This window comes from Pelophylax lessonae (assembly GCF_965119305.1).
Source record: "Pelophylax lessonae genome assembly, chromosome: 5".
In the NCBI taxonomy this organism is placed as follows: domain Eukaryota; kingdom Metazoa; phylum Chordata; class Amphibia; order Anura; family Ranidae; genus Pelophylax; species Pelophylax lessonae.
In genome coordinates, this window is record NC_138772.1 from 275,257,835 (window position 1) to 275,275,677 (window position 17,843).

At 35.1% G+C, this 17,843-nt stretch overlaps 1 protein-coding gene across 12 annotated transcripts in view; it reads left to right on the forward strand.

Moving 5' to 3' along the window:
• The window catches only part of LOC309556114 (poly(rC)-binding protein 3-like), a 1,192,398-nt gene extending 1,175,898 nt beyond the window's left edge, over positions 1 to 16,500 (forward strand). For 6 of the 12 annotated variants that reach the window (XM_082258446.1, XM_082258442.1, XM_082258451.1 and 3 more), the window contains one exon: positions 2,207 to 3,638. In XM_082258446.1, the coding sequence (XP_082114572.1) occupies positions 2,207 to 2,564 (358 nt within the window). In that variant the 3' untranslated portion in view covers positions 2,565 to 3,638. Of the gene's footprint in view, positions 1 to 2,206; positions 3,640 to 10,045; positions 10,126 to 14,712 lie in introns of those variants that run through there. The other 6 variants (XM_082258447.1, XM_082258443.1, XM_082258453.1 and 3 more) reach the window with 3 other exon arrangements.
• The last annotated feature ends 1,343 nt before the right edge of the window (positions 16,501 to 17,843 follow it).

Below are 17,843 nucleotides of genomic sequence, written 5' to 3' on the forward strand. Positions count from 1 at the left end.
TTTGATTTTTACTTTTTTTTGGGGGGGAATTTCATATAAAAAAATTTGAAAAATATTGCTATTTTTGCAAAATTTACGCTCTTTTTTTGTTTATAGCGCATGATCAAAAAATCGCACAGGTGATCAAATACCACCAAAAGAAAGCTCTGTTTGTGGGAAAAAAAGGACGCCAAATTCGTTTAGGTACAGCGTTGCACGACCGTGCAATTGTCCGTTAAAGTCACGCAGTGCCGAATCGCAAAATACCCCCTGGTCAGGAAGGGGGTAAAATCTTCCGGGGCTTAAGTGGTTAAAGCAGGGAGAAGTTGGAAGAAGGGTACACTTATTGTTGTGAACCCACAAATAATGCATAACTAAAAACAGGAGATTTCAAGGACAAACAGAAAATTTAAAAGAATGCAGAAATACTCGCAAACATGTACACTAAAATTTCACAAAGTAATTCCTCTTTTTCATGTCTTTGTAAATAAACCCTAAAACTGATATCATCGGATGACTTAATCTTAAGGTACCTATAATATATTGGGGATGAGGTGTCTAAAAACAATATAAGCATATTTTTTATAATCCACTGCGCCTATATGCAGTACTTTCTAAAATACAACTCTTTTTAAATGACCGGGGTAAGGAAAATCTGTAATTTCATCTCTCTGGGAACATTAAACCTGAACTCCAGGCAAACAGCTAAAAACACAAATGAAGTGCATAATACTCTGCTTTACCTGCCAAAGGAATTGTATATCTGTCGATCCCTTTCTGACATTTACACAGCAAGTGTCTATCTGAGAGGGCAAGAGACCTGATTTTACCCTGTAGCAGTTATGCAATTCTTACAGGTCTTATCCCAACCCCAGCCTGTGAATGGACAATGAGAAGAGAAGTAGCACACTGATGAGCTCCTCTCCTTTCCACTCTGACCTATCCTCTTATCAGCATCTCCCTTGTGAACCCATGAGCACTGCAGTACAACGTGTTAGCTTCTTGTGCTGCTTTCCTATCTTCCACTCTGAGTTGCATAAATTTGGTTTTTTTTATATTTGCCGGGAGTCCAGCTTTAACTTTACAAAAGTCATTTATTTTATTTTATTTTTGTAGCACACGATTAATAACGGTAAGATTACCATGTGTATAGGTAGGACTATCATTTGTCATTGTGTTATATAAGAGAAAGTATACCACATATCCAGTAAGGAAATGGAATTAAATGAAACTGATGTAAAAAAAATGCTGATGTTTTTATTTCTAGTGTATGTTATTATGACATAATGGAGACTTGGATTTATATTTTGCTTTTGTGACTAGCTAGCCTTTTTATTCTAGTAGTCGGTGAACAAATTAAAATAGGAATAGGAGGGATGATTTTCTTGTCCGATGTGCCTCACGGCATGTGCTGATGACAAATCTTTTTGTTTGACTTGCACTTTGTAAATTGCACAGAAAAAAAAGAAATAATGTGTACAGTATCCTGTGGCAGGCAATCACACATACGTTTTTATGTAATAAATATAGTTGGTTGGTTTGATTTATTGTATTATTATATTTCATAGAAAGATTATTATATCTAATATGTATGCTTTGCTTAATATAAATATTGAGAGATAGATAGATAGATAGATAGATAGATAGATAGATAGATAGATAGATAGATAGATAGATAGATAGATAGATAGATAGATAGATAGATAGATAGATAGATAGATAGATAGATAGATAGATAGATAGATAGATAGATAGATAGATAATGTGATTAGATAAATGAGGAAGCAAGTTAAATGTAATATTTACAAATGCAAAACTAAAAGGCAAACATACCAGTGCTGAGGAGAAATCAAAATTCTGTTTCCTTTTGTTTTAAGTTCTGCTTTATCATCTTTTATCATTCTGCGTCCTTAGGTTTCTTTCTTCCATTAACATTACAAACACCTATGTTAAGGCATTCTTTAAAGTCTTAGTAATGTTTTCCTCATCAAATCATGAAATACCCTTTTGTTATATCTCTTCTTTAACACATAACATGTTCCTCCTCTGACCCTCATTTTCCCTTTTTTCTCTTTCTCTCCCCACCTTCCATATGTCTGTTCCTTTTGTTGACCAATCTAATCCAACCCAACTTTGTTTGCTCCTCCTATTGCATTCCTTTCTTCCCAAATTTATCCTTGCTTGACCATCCCAACCTATTTGTTCCTGTTCCTCTCTTCGTTTGCAGCTTAGAGATGGCTAAACTGAGCACCCAGACTGCTTCCGTCACGACCCCTGTTGACCTCAACATGAACCTCTCTCAGTCTACCACCCCTTCCTCCACCCCTACCTCCATGGCTGTGTTGGCGGCAGCTGCTGCTGCCTCCGCGGTCAACGTCAATTCCCCTCCTCCCCTACCAACTTTACCGACCACCCACTATGCTGTTCCTGTCTCCAGTCTGCTTGGCATGAAAACTGTCCCACTCCTGGCATTAAATGCAGCGGCCACTGCGGGGGCCACTGGGAATTTACCTGCTTATACTGCCAAAATTCCATCGACGAGTGGGGTTAAGAAATCAGACCGACAGAAGTTTGCTCCATATTGAAGGCATGAAAGCAAAGCTCTACCAAGATTGTGTGGTAGATCATTCTAAAGGAAACAATATGGCATTCTTATTTTATGTTTCATTTTTTTTTTATGTTGAATTGCAAAGTGTTTATTGTTGCTGATCAATTTGTCCTCTTTCCATGGCTATTAACCCAAAATAGTAACTAGTTCCAACAGCCTATGTTTTTTTCACTTCTATAATTTATTTATTTATGTTGATGTTATGTATCACTCTTGTTTCAGTTTAGTTTATGATTTTTTTTTCTTTGTGTTTGTCAGTATTTTTAAAGGACGGGACTGGAGGTCAATGGATTAGATGACCTGGCATGTTTGCCTTATACAGTATTTGAAAGTTTAACACATTGCTTTTTACACTGCTTTTTTTCATGCAATTATTATATATATATAATAAATAACATAGTGTACTCCTGCTACTAATTAAAGCAAATATATGAATTCAATCCAAATGATAGTGGAAATTCACATCATTTATATTAAAGGGAATCTGCTGCAAGGCAAAATACCTACCATTCCTACAACTTATATATGATATGTATATTACAGGCAGGGACCTAAATTCAGGGAACCAGTATAGCTTCATTGCATGGGACATCCCTGCCACATATCCAGTTTGCAGCCATGCAATTAAAAAATCAGTTTGAAATAAAACTGTCAAAAATTAGTGTTCTTGCTTGAAAGGAGCCTATAAGTATGCACTATTGCGTAGTTATCAGAAGAAAGCTTTGACTTGTTGTGGTACAAAAATAACTTTTTTGGACATGCATCTTGTAAAATCAGGTTGTTTCAAGGGTTTTGCACCCTTTTCATTAGTCTGATTTAAATAGCCTTGGTGGATCAGTTGTGATCAGCAGGTTTTGCTCTGCCTTTTCAAACATTTTTATGGGGGAAATCGCTATTATCTAAGCCCTGATAAAATAGGTACAGACCCTAAAGACGCACGGCTTGGCTTTTACAAGATGTAGTAATAGTCTTTTTATGTTGCAAAAATCTCAAGCAGGTTTTATTACAGGTGTCAGCAGGCTTAAAAGTTAAAAATCTTATGATTTATGTGCAGCCTACATAGGTCTTTGGTATTATTTGAGTGCTCATGAGTCAGCTTTTATCTGAAGCCTCTAACATAGGTATTTCACTGCATGCAGATTGCCTTTAGTGGATCTGGCATCAAAATGCAAGCTCTGCTTATTTGGATCCTCTACGTACAAACATGGCATGAAACATTTTAAAAAATCATGCAATTTTTTGTGCAAGTGAAAAACATACTTACCATGCACCCTTGGCTTCCACCTGAAGCACTTAAGCAAAGGTGACATGATGGGCTTTGCTACGAGATTCTGGGAAAGCTGAAGATGCTACATTTTATTAGAAGCTGCCACAGCATATATATTTTCACTTTCCCTTTTTTTTGTTCTGTTTCATCCCATGCCTCTACATGTTGGGGTCTAAATGATAAGCAGCTCCAAGGTCCACTTCAAAGTCAGGCCCAAACAGAAACAAATTTAGGAAGCATAAATAAAGCAGAAGTTACATTAAATGTGCTTCACAGATCTTTTTCACATAATGAACATTTTTTTATAGTATACTAAATATTTCACATATTTAAAGTTTAATAAAGAGCAATACTATAAAATCCATATGCACAATATGGCACCTAACTCACCATTTAGAAGTCAGTTGTGGCAAACCTTGTTAGCTTTGGGCTTATATATTAATATATTAAACAATACATTGTGTATGTGCTTATTTAAGTTAAACATCAAAATGTAAGCTCAAAAATTAAACTCAACCAAATAATCTTCTGCTTTCAGATGTCATGACTGTTTTTCATATTCTGTGTTACTCCTGGTTCTTCCAAAGCAGACAAAAAAAATGTCTTTTATCAATTACAAAATATGGTTACTGGGGCAAATATACAATATGTGACCAATTAAAACCTTCAGGTATATAAAGCAGCATGCTTATCTGCTCTAAATAACCAAAAGGGGAATGCCTAAAACAATCCTACACAGACATCTATGCATAATTTATTTTGCACTGTTATGGAGAGTACATATATATCTATACTGTCTGTGTATATATACAGTATATATATATATATATATATATACACGTTACATACTGTATATCTCCCCAAGTGTTGATACTTCAGTCTGCCGTGTGATTGTTTTAGCTCAGGCCTTTATCTTTGGGTAGAATCTTACATATACAGTTATAGTAAAAAGTCCTTGCACTGATTTAACTGGTATAATTTAGCCTCTAATAATTGAAGAATTAGTGTAATATTTATTATAACAGGTGGTATTATAATAAAATTCATAATATTAATAATGTGTGTAGGCAAACGTAGCATGGAATATTGACAGTTGTTACAGTATATGAACTATTTTCATATCATTCTGTAAATATTTTGTTAGTCATTTTTAATTGAATGAAATTAAAGTAAGATACAATAGCATTGAGAACTGTGCATTCCCTGTACTACAGTATATCGTGGTATGTTACTTCTCTACCTCTGAAATGCACATGCATGAAAGTTACTGTTATTATGGCCAGTTAAAAAGTGGGTGGTCCTTCCTATTTTAGATTGTGATTTCTATTCTAGCATTGTGCATATGCTTATGTAGTGGGCAGTACCAAGGGTTGAACATTCAAAGAGATACATTGTACAAGACCAAAAACATGAGAAAGTATTAATCTATTTTAAAAGCTAATTTTATATGTAACCAATCAGATTTCCCTTTTCTAAAAACCAAGAGTACAACATAGATTGTAATTAGTGGCTATTATTTACTGCAATTATAAATTAGCACACTCTATTAAAAAAAGCCATCACTTTGTGAAATTATGTGAATAATAAAAATGACCATTACAATTGAAATCAGATGGGTGACCTCAGATTCAGTCCAGATAGAATGACGTTGAAGTCTGTAAATATTGTTCAGTTAGCCCAATCTGGCTTCCTTTTTGTGTATTTTTAATTTTTACTTTTAAGAAATAAAAGTATCCCATCACCCACATGCATCTAACTCCCAGACGATACTTGCCTGGTATCATATCAATTATCCGCTAGAACTGACCAGTGTTTCAAAAGTAAGGGGACCAAAATAAAATGTGTGGCCGCCTATCCCAAAACAGTAACCTGGTGTGGATGAAGTTGCTCTTCTGGACCTCATTGAGCAATAGAAGGTGCAGGAGTTGACCTTGTTAGCTGATAAAGGAGTTGTCACCAATTCAGAGAACATGCAACTGATTGTATAAATAAAATAGATGAACACTACCTATAAATTAGAATTAAAAATACATCCTCAACTTTTTTAACAGTATACTAACTAAAAATAAAATCTAGAAAGTTTTAGGTAAGGATGATATGGATGTTTTTCAGTCATGCGATTTAAGCTACTAAAATATCCTGGGATTCCTCTGTTGATATCACATTGTTTTCATTGTGGGCTGCTACATGAGAGACTATTAGTAGCGCAACTGAGCGATCAATCCCCCATTCTCATGCAATACTTCAATTCAGTCAAATAGCAGAAACTGTTAGCAATTATTCTCCTCCCTGTTCCTCCAAAAACTTCAATGGGAGAAGGAGATGAATTACACAATTCGTCAATTAAGAGATTCAAGTATACCCCAAAGGGGATTTTAGCACCAAGAGATTTTTAAGTCTCTCAGATGAAAATTCACCTAGGTAGCCCTAAACTCAGAGACAATGAAATTCCCTTTACTTCCTGGTCCTGCTTTGTCCATGAAAATAAATATGTCACAGATTAAATTTGACTGGGCAATAGGTACACTAACAGACAAAGTCTGTACACTAAAAGCCACAGTTTTGTTCAGAGTCAGGAATGCTTGGAGTTTCCTACATTCTGAATGGACCTTTACAAGGCTTTGTGGTCACAAACAGAAACACAAGGAATAAAACCTTAATGAGTTAATTGGACTTACCAGCTTACCTGTCTCCACTGGAAGTAGTTAGGTTTCAGATAAATCTCCTAACTGCAGGATTTGTACACCTTGTTCAAGCTTGGGAGGTCTCTGAGAGAAACACCTTGTACACTAGGCTGGAGTTTTGGGAAGATAAAAGAGCAAACCTGAGGACACAAACTGGATTGCAGGAGTGGATATGGTGAACTGCATGCGGAGTCGATTCATAGAGGTTTGTTCTAATTGCCACTAGGCAAATATATCTTATATATAGCAAAATACATCTGTCTCATACAAAACATTCCCTTGTAATAATTCATTTTCTTGTATTATTTTACCAAGGCAAAAAATATATAATAATATAACAACATTATACATTATACATTCTTCTAAAAAATACTAGTTAATAGTGAAGACATTTATGCTATGTACAAAAACGTAATTCCCAGTAGTAGTAGGAAAATGTCCAGTAGGCGATTGAAGCGTAATGTTTCACTTCGGCAGTTTGCCTAATATATTAGAATAACTGCTAGGTAAGATTTGCCACACTACTAATTGGCAAAGTCTACAACTAACTTGCTACATTTATTGATCGCTATTAAGGCCATCTAGATCCTGAGCAGAAAATGGATGTAATAGTTCAGAGCAGCCAAGTAATTTACCCACAGAAAATAACCAACCCTACCTTCTAATTTAATCAACCCATGGATATTAAATAATGGTTAAATATAAATAAAGATGTATTAGAATATACTATATTTTCAAAACAGGAAAACTGATCCTTTTTTTTTTCCTTGTTAAAAAAAGACCTATGGGAAAAAAAAATACTCCCCTGCTCCCCTGTTCCCCTGCCACCATGCCATTAAAACGAAAGCTTAATAAACCATTGCTCTGGAATTTAATAGTAGCCTATCACAAGACCAAACTGCTAGGCATTTGGTCATACCATTTCTAATGAATATGGGAATGGCCAAATGCCTAAACTTTTGGTCATATGTCCATTCTTGAAGGATCCCACAGCAGAAATTCCTCCAGCTGATGTGAGGTTTATGAATTTCAGGAAATGGTATGAATAGAAGAGTATGAGATTTTGTTTTGACAATAGGTCTACTTTAAAATAGACTGCAAAGGCCCCACCTAATCTGACTGCCCACAGTCAAATACACAGATCTCTGAGAAGAGTGCTATAACACAAATGTTCATCTGATATTAACATCAGTAAACAGTCTATCTATCTATCTATCTATCTATCTATCTATCTATCTATCTATCTATCTATCTATCTATCTATCTATCTATCTATCTATCTATCTATCTATCTATCTATCTATCTATCTATCTATCTATCTATCTATCTATCTATCTATCTATCTATCATCAGTAAGTAGGTCATGCAAAAAAAAAAAAATTTTTTTTAGTTAACCCCTTTCTAAAAAATGACAGTATTTAGAAAACAGAGAAGGAAATACCAAAATGTACCTTACTACCTTTCTGAGGATATTTAAACACATACATTTAATTTACTTTATTTAAAATAAACAGTGATGTCCCATACCCTTGTCCTAATTCATCATTCTTTTTACATAAAATATAATACATTTCCCTCTATCACCCTGAGATTAATTTTTCTTCTGTATTACCTTGCTTTCCCTCTGCAGGGTTTTTAATTTCTAAAATGCTAATTCTATGACAGTGGAGGGAAAGTAAAGGTGACGGTGCTGCCTGTAATAATCAGATTCCTTTTTTAATTTGCAAACCCAAGCTAGGAAGAGAGATCCATGGGTTATACCTCCACTTTAACCTTTGTCCAGTTTTCTAGAGAAAATGTGATTTATGAAGCCTAGTTTTATTTACAATAATATTAACTGGAATCATCTTAGACTTTTTGTACTGGTGCTTGATGTAATTAATGCCATTTTCCTGGTATAAATGAAAGAAACAGTTGCGATTGGGCTAATGCAAAACATTCACCGTCGATTTTAGCTACGATGGCTTACTTATGAAAGATGTATATTAGCTAATTTATTTATTTTCACTTAATGCATGCAAGTGTAACTCTCAAACCCCGATCTAAAATATTCCCCTGACGTCTCCCAGTTGATGCCCTGTTAACTGATAAAATTAACATATGCTTTCCTTTATCTGATTATTGTGTATAATAGTAGCAAATAGCAAACTTTCAGTAGTGCTGAACTCCAAGTAGATTTAGGAACACAATTTAATTCATGTGTCTATTAAAATAAATTGTTAAATATATTTTTACATTCACCAAGCATAAGTACTTGAATCAGTCTTGAGATCATCCTCTTGTAATTCTCTCCACAGCAGCACTCAGAAACATTAATCATTGTGAAAATATACTTCTTTCCAAACTAAGCCTGCATTATTATAATAATTTAAGACGGAACATTTATATTCTTGCATAAACCCACTTGAAACTGTCTCTATTTTAGTCTAAACTGTGTAAATTTATGATAAACATAACAGAGAGGACTGCATGCATTTTACTTGGATTTAACCTAAATTATAGGTTTTGTGTTTAATGATAAAAACACAACATGCCATTATTAGTGCAGGAACATAATTTACAATTTACATATGAACATATTTTTAATTCTTATCTTCCTTACTCTGTTGGAACTAGTTTGAATCATGTTATATGTTTATTTCCATTCACCATCTGTGTTTCTTTGATCTGTGTTGCTTTATGCTTACCTAATGCAATATTGTTTGCCTCACAATTCGTAAGGCCTAACACCACACTCCTGCCATGATAATTCACTTTTGCACTCCTCAGAAATCATAGCTTTAAAGGCAAATCTTTATACTGTTCGATCAGTCTCAGCTAAGATCACACTGTCATATAAATGCAATATATATATATATATATTTTTTGAAATTCAATGTCTAATTTATGTTTATTAGCCAGGGGATTTCAATGTAACTGCCCCTATTAATATAGAAAGTCAGTATTTACTGTACAGGGCCAGCTACCACTTTGTATTATGTATCATTTCTGTATATTGTAGACGTGTATCCACCAGTGCACTATGTATGACATTGTAACCATTATTAAATGTCACTATTTTTACCAGTTGTGCTTCACTAAGGTGTTTTTGTTTTGTATATATATATATATATATATATATATATATATATATATATACATATATATATATATATATATATATATATATATATATATATACATATATTTATATATATATATATATATATATATATATATATATATATATATATATATATACAAACCTAAATTAGGAAAGAAAAACTGAATTTATTATCACGGCTACTCAAATTATTAACAGCTTCAAGTAACTGCCGCCAATGTTCTGAATTATTGTATTTATGTTTTATTAACTGAAGTAAACAAAATTGTAAGAACAAAATGTTGTCTGCATTGATACGCTCTTCTATGCTGGTTGTATATGAGTGTTATTTTTTTAATGGTGAGAAGATTTTTTTTTTTCTTGCTTTTTTTTTCTCCCCTTCCATTTTGTGTTCACATTTTAGGCTTTCCTCAGAAGTTACTGGCCTGGGGGCTCTGTAATATATTAGCCTCAAGACAGGACTTATCCTCGTGAGACAATGATTTCTATGGACTTTATACACCTGAGGGATTCTGCCAGATATAACATTTCGTACTATACAGACAGGGGGGTGGAAATTCTTTTTTTTTTTTATTCCCTGAGCCATTTTTTTTTAATTTCTAACCTTTGTGCTGTTTTCTCTACTGTTTCTAAATAGGCTGACACTGTTGTTACTAAGATTATATTTCTAAAGCAGGGTTTTTGGTTATTTTTTTTTTTGTCCTTTGTGGTCATGCTTTGATTAGATAAATGTAAAGCATGAACACTTCATATTACAAATATCACTGTATTTAAATGTAGATTTGATGGTAAGTTAAATTATTTTGGTTTTATATATCTTTAAATAAATTTTCTTGGAAAAAAAAAAACATTTTTTTTCTTTTTTTTATTAAAAATTTATTATAATTTATTTTGTGTTCAATACAGCTAATGTAATTGGTCACTGAAATTGTATCGCACATAACATGTAAAGTAAATTATGATTTTCTTCTATGTTTATATTGACTTATGGTGGACCAACATCAGCACATTTTAAAGAGGAATGCGTCAAAAAAAAAAAAAAAGAAAATGTAACAATGTGTTAATTTAATAATAAAATAATGCTCAGGAATACAGTTATTGATGCCTTCATACTGTACATTTGTGCCTATTGACATTGGTAATATGTTTTCTTAACAGGGAAATGCCATTACCATGCATATCAATTCATATAAAAAAGAGTGTAGTTGTTCCCCTCTCTTTAGTCTAAACTTGATTGTGCTGTTACTTGCACCCCTTTCTCTGTTGAGCGCATTCTCATAGCAAACATTGAGAATTTGGGCAATGAGAGGTGAATTAACTATTGAATCTTCTTTTATGGAGTGCAGAGGAGAGTAGGGACACCAACAGAAAAACAGGGAAAGTCTGCTTTTCCTTACACAAGTGAAATGCATATGCACATACAGTATATCGATACCAACTCCAAACATCTGAGGGGGCTTGAAGGTCAATTCACTGACATATATATATTGTTTTAACTGTGCTCAATTTATCGTATGTTTTTACTGTGCTCTTTTTATCATATGGTCGTTTTCTGATCAAAATGTTCAGTTCCAAATGCATTCTTTGCATTAAGGTAAAAAAAAAATGTAAAATGCAGCTCTCTCCATTCACCTGAGCTCAATCTCAGTCCAATTCTGTGCACTTTGTAGCAGCTCTGCCCCCGTTCCCAGCTCTCATAGGAGGACTACAATAGAGAGGGGAGTGAGGGTGATGCTGTGTGTTGGGATAGGGCACTCGTGGTGGTGGGGGGAGGGGGGGCAGGAGCACCACCAGGAGACCTTAAAGGGGGGGATTGAGGCTGCTCTGTGCAAAACCAGTGCACAGAGCAGGTAAGTATGACATGTAATTTATTTTCATTTAAAAAAAATGTTATATTATTTTAACTATTATGTTGTTGGGCATAACGTAGTTAAAGACATAGTAATATATAAGGTGACATAGTTTTGAAGGTGCAGGTTGTGTATTCATTTGTATTCATTCCAGGGCCACTGCCCTAGAACAAGCATTAAGTGTCCTGGCATCTGATATGTATTCATCAGTTATTAAAGGATAGATAAGGATGAGGTGTGAACCTTCAAAAACAAGTCAACAAAAACAGCCCTTATATTACTTTTTGCCATGTTGATCTTAGCCATGGAAAACCTTTTTTTTTTTAAGTTTTAATGTATCTCTGTTAAAAACTGCTCAGTTTTCCTCCCCCCTCCATAAACTGTTCATAGAACCCGAAACTAGTGGTGTTTTAAGAAGAAACAACCCATGTGATGCCAACCCATGTGATGCTATGTGAATTGACTTTCACATGTAGTATACCACAAAAATCATATGAATAATCATGAATTTATAGAATTCAGTTGTAAAAATGAGAAACTTATGCATGGCAATGAAAACCCTTCATGCATTATGGTTAAGTGAGCTGACCCTTAGGTCTATGCACACTGACAAAGCAGAGTTGATAAAAGCAACAACTGACACAGCTTTTTATTTTGTTTTTGCTTGCAGCTTTACTCCATAGGAAGTGTAATGGTCAGAGATAAAATACTGCTCTCAGTTCCTAATCTAATGCTTGATGAAGAAGTTCAAAATATTAAGCAGCCTATTTCATATCATCTAGTCTAATATCGACACTGCCTTCAGTTTTCAGAAGAAAATTTTACTTCAAAACCCTTAGTAACCAAAAATCAGTAAGCTTTCAGCATAGCCTATTCATGTTATATCTACAGGACAGGAGGGCACTGGGGGAGGCAAATCTGCCAGATTTTGATTTGCAGAGAGTTCACAGAATCCTATTTGGCTATTTTTGGGATATTAGGCAAACTTTTGTCAAATAAGGCCATGGAGAGCTGGACACCAACATTAGAGACTTTTAGAAAAGCAAAAACAAAACTGTAGAAAAATACTGTACAAGGTGAGAGGATCCTTTTAACGCAACTTTGAGGGTGACATAGACACGATATTTCAGCTGAATAGGCCATAAAAGGTGGCAGTAGCTGCTAATGGTGGCAAGTATCATTTTGTGGTAGTGGGATAAGGGCCGGATGACATTTAAACATCTAGTCTGTAACATCAGCAGCAGGGTTTTCATAGTCATTGGCAATCCAAGACATTGGCAATTCAAATGAAAGTGAGCCAGGGAACAGAAAGATTTGCCTCTCTGTAGAAGAGAGGGAAGAGGAGAGTGGCTGGATGTCAGGGTGGCTGGCTGCTCTACACCAAGAAGAAGAGGAAGGGAGGCTTTGTAAGCCACTTAACTACCTCCTGCGGCTGTATAGCATGGTCATTGCCACTAGGAGATAGAAAAGGCAGGCGTGATCTGCCTTAAGATAGTACAGCCCAATCACGATTCTCCTGCAGAGCCTGTACTTGCCTTAACCTCCATCAGAATTGGTCTTTTTAGTATCCATATTTCTAGATGAGAATTCAGGTGGTCCCTTCAGGGTATGGGTATTTTTAGTTACTTCATGATACTGGGATACATAGCAAAATTTAAAAAAATGCTCTATGAAATGAAGGATTGTCAGCTCCCTGGAAACAATTGATACATGAATTAATGTAAATGAAATATACCAAGTTTGAAGCTGTGGGCTATATTCTGTTAAGAACTGATCACAGTTTACAACTGGTAAAATAAATTGACCTTTAGTTTATCCAAGGTTAACATACATGTGAATGCAGTCAGCTTTTTGTACATATTATTAATATTATGTTTTAATGCTTTAAAATCTTTTTACCTATACTTTGTAATTATATACTGTATGTTCAATATTTGTTCATTACATATGCAGCCACTGCTTCCTTTTTAGTATTACTGTTCAGTGCTTGTGCCGTGCTTGTACCTCTCTCAATGTAAGTTCATTAGTCTGCTCAGAGCGACTGAAAATACCAGACTAGCCATTTGGGGTAACCGATAATATCTCAAAAGTCAAGCGTTAGAGTTGCAGACTGTATTGTTCAATATACAGATATTTCCAGCAGGAGAACCAAACAATCTGTAAATTAAACGTGGGAAAAAAATATGAGAATAGCCGGTATGTAAAAATTTGAAAATCAAGGCATTAGCAAATAATAAAAGATAGCTTTGTATTTTTTGTAAATGTGCTGTTTCTCATTGGTCTAGTTTTTAAAGGAAAACGGTCATAACAAAGGCTGCCATTTCTGACCACCTCCTGAAAATTCTATTATCTAGGCTCACATACTTCACTGACATATGGAATACAAAGATCAGGAGGTTTGATTTTCATTTACATATGGAAAACAAAGATCAGGACGTTTGATTTTGCTTAACATATGGAATACAAAGATCAGGATAATTGATTCTCCTTATCAGCATACTTGTTCTGGGCCAGTGACTCAGAATCCATTGACACTACAGCCCAAGGTCAGCCCAAGAACTGGCATTTTCACGCACTAAGCAGTGAAAGCCTCTGTGTTTCTCTCAGGACATTTTTTTAAGGCAAAGCATGCTAACTGACTCTCCAATGAAAAATTTAAGACATAAAAAAGTACTTTTAATGGAGTGGGAATAGAGTAAAATCTTAGTTTTGTTGCTGAGTTTCTATTATGAGGATTTTCTTACTTCCTTACACCAGAAAAGACACAGATAGCTCTAAGAGCCTGACAGAGGGGCTATGTAAGCCTTCCAACTCTATCAAAAACTAACACTTGGGTGGGAGTTCCACTATAAGGCCACTTAGCTCCACACATGGTTTATAAGGACAACAACCAGGCAGATACACAATGGTCTGTTATAAAATAACTTTTATATTTGTTCGTGTTTTTTTTTTGCTGCTAATGGTACTCCGGAGTTAATTTTATATTCAATACAAAAATTATATTTTTACAGGAAAAAACTTGTATGATTTGTGTATCCCCCCCCCCCCCCCACCCCCACCATGTCACATGCAGCATATCAATTATATCAATACCTCCTCATGATAAAGCTAAACCTATTGTTCTTTCTGGAAAGTTCCTGTACATTACCAAAAGCATTAACCTGTGATACCCCATATTCATCAATAAAACTGTAAGAAAACTTTTCTCTTCTTTTTGCAGTTTCTTTTGGTGAATATGAATAAATCCGTATGGATTCAGCTTTACATCGGGCCTTCATCTCCTTGAAAACGTCAGGAAATTTTGTGTCCATCGAGGTTTACTGCTTGACTAAGGAGTTGGATAGAGCCACCATACTCTGCTATGTGCTTTTTTCATTGGAAGTATTTATAAATCGGCAATAGTTTGTAGAATGTCAATGTGTTGGTGAAAGATCATTCTTATGAGAATGAATATAAACTTGCTTAAAAGATGACGACTTAAATGGAGAGAAAAACAGAAAACATTAAAAAAAATAAAAATAAATGAGACTTATCCTGTACAATTGCTAAAAGCAGTAAAACGTATTTGCACTCCTCTTAAAATACATTGGTTAGAGCTCAGGTGGCTGGTGTGACTAAATATTTTGCAAAAAAAGAACTTTTTTTTTCTGGCCATAACTGTACAGCACCATAAACAGTGTGAAAAATCTGTGCCATTCAAGCCCCTTTATTAATATTGAATGATGTCAACTAATGTCCGTATTTGCATTTCCATTAAGGTGTCCCAATGTGATTGACAAAACTCAGTCTAGATTTTGCTGGTTAATTGCTGTGTGTTATATAAATATGGAGAAGGCCGAGTATTGTAAAGAAACGATCAAGGACCATCTTTTTGGAAAGCCACTTGTTTATGATTTTCTGTCTTATCACACTATAACTTTTAGCAAGAAGTTTTCTTCTTTAGTGCATAACGTGCTGTTTTAAGTACAGAGTTTATACAGATTTTATCCATTACCTGTGACTTCAAAGATATGTAGTAAATGAGGTGTGCACATGCTGTCGAAACAGTAATTTAGGTAGACAACTGAGATTTGGAATATTTATTTGGCATATGCCCAAAAGCCCTACATGGCTCTTTCTAAAGGAAAACAGAGGAACAGTATTAAATGTCATAAAACAAGAGGCCACTAATGTTAATACACTGCTAGAAGTGACATAAAAAAGGTGGCACATGCAGGACATGTTTACACCATAGACTCAGGACCTAATTCTAGCTAAGGATGGATGCATGTCAGGCTGTTCCAATCTAATATTTCGTACAGTATAATGGTCACCAAAGAGTTAAGATGTTATTTTGCAGTGCTGTGCACCTGTATATGTAATCCACAGCAGTGCAGTGCCCGCTGCTGTGATGTTGTATGCTGTTATGTTACACAATATGGTGGCCAGAACCGAAAGCCTGGTAGCTCAGCCTTTTTCTATGCCTGGTGCCCATTTTAATAGCCATTCTTTGCAAATAAATGTCTTAAGCAATGTGTCATCTTTGACAGAATAATACAAATCACATTATTAATGACTGTAAAAATTGTTCATATTGTGAACTGTGTACACGATATCTAGCAGCAGTGAACTTCAAATATAGCTCTCTAAAGTGCAGGTACATATCACACACTCTTCCTGGCTGCAGAACGGCCTCATGCTATGACCAATGGGAGTTCTCTACTGATCTTGTTTTCTGATCTAGGCCACTTCTTCATGTAATGTACATTTCAAGAAAATCTGAGACACTATACACTTTTTTTCAATAAAAAGAATGGAAAAAAAATTGGCAAATTGCAATATGAGTCAGTTGTACTCTGTCATTGCTATCAAAGGACTTCTGCATCAAGCCCATTCTGAAGAACAGCTAAGCTTTAATGTACCTGAATAAAGACACCTTTGAAGACAATCAAGTCTGGAGTAGTCCAGTGTTTTACGCTCTGACACATTCACAATATTTACAGAATAAATGTAAATTAATTCCTTGAGACCTGTGTTCCTTTTTTTCCCAACATCTTAGAGCATGTATGAGACTGATTGGTTTGCAGTGCCTAAATACAATAAAATATATTCACTATAAGAACATTAGTTTGTGTGATGAACCTCCATACGCACTTAAGATGCCATAAATATTTCTTAACACTTGAGGCAGTCCATTGTTGCTTGTATGATCTATAGTGCCTGCATCTTTTTATACATGGCAAACTAAAGCACCAATGTGTACTGAGGGAAACATACAGACTGCCATGGATCACCTTTGAAATTTTGGGTTGCTGATACATTCCCTGGAAATTATAAAATGTGGGACAGACACTCTTCAGAAGAGTGTTTAGCTTCAGTGCAGCAAATGTTGGTAAATGAAAGATACATGTACATACATTTATCGCAGTAATGCCCAAGAATTGATACTCCAACATCATATTGGTCTTATTTACCAACAGTTTCCTTAGCACCAAAATTTGTCACAGCCATAGTGACATATTATTTGAATATGTTGCACATATCAGGCCTATCTCTAAAAGCATTGCAGGATTTTGGTTGTAGACTCCCTAACCCAACAACACACATTTGTTGCAAAAGCTATATTTAGTTGGCCACATTGGAGCACTATTTGGAACAATAATGCAGATAACAGTTCTGAGTATATTTGCTATTAATAATAATACTTGTTCTGAAAAAGTTCCATGTAGTCGCATGCCAGACATCAGAAAGTTTATTACAAATTGGATGGCTTGCATGTGTGTGAAATGTGTTAAGGCAGCTAATGATAACTTGTGTTAGCCAAACAATTAATAAAAAAACTCACAATGTTTGGCAGTCCAACTACGAAGATCTTGTCTTTTTAACTTAATTGATGTCTGGTAAGGCAAGGCCATGGACCTCCATATGCATGCCAAATAGTTGATATTGGCTGAATTTCCATAGTAGCAGCAATGCTTTAGGTTTGTATTACTTTATCCAATTGTTTACTCAACATATTAAAGCCAGAGACAACCAGGCAGCAACCACTTTTGGACGAAGGGTACAAAAAAGGGGTAATCCCAGCACCACAATTCTAATCTCAAAAGTACAATATATGTAGGGGAGTGAATAGAGCAGGGATAACTCAGAGGAGTCTAGCATTAAGAGTCCATTCAGACTAGCGCGACTTGTCAGGCGACTTGTCAGCCTGACAAGTCGCGCTCGGTCGCTCGCCATTGATTAGCACAGGACCCGTTCTAATAGGAGCGACACAAGTCGCTCCGACTTAGAAAAAGGGTCCTGTACTACTTTGGGGCGACCTGGGAGCGACTTGCATAGACTTCCATTATGTGAAGTCCCTGCAAGTCACGC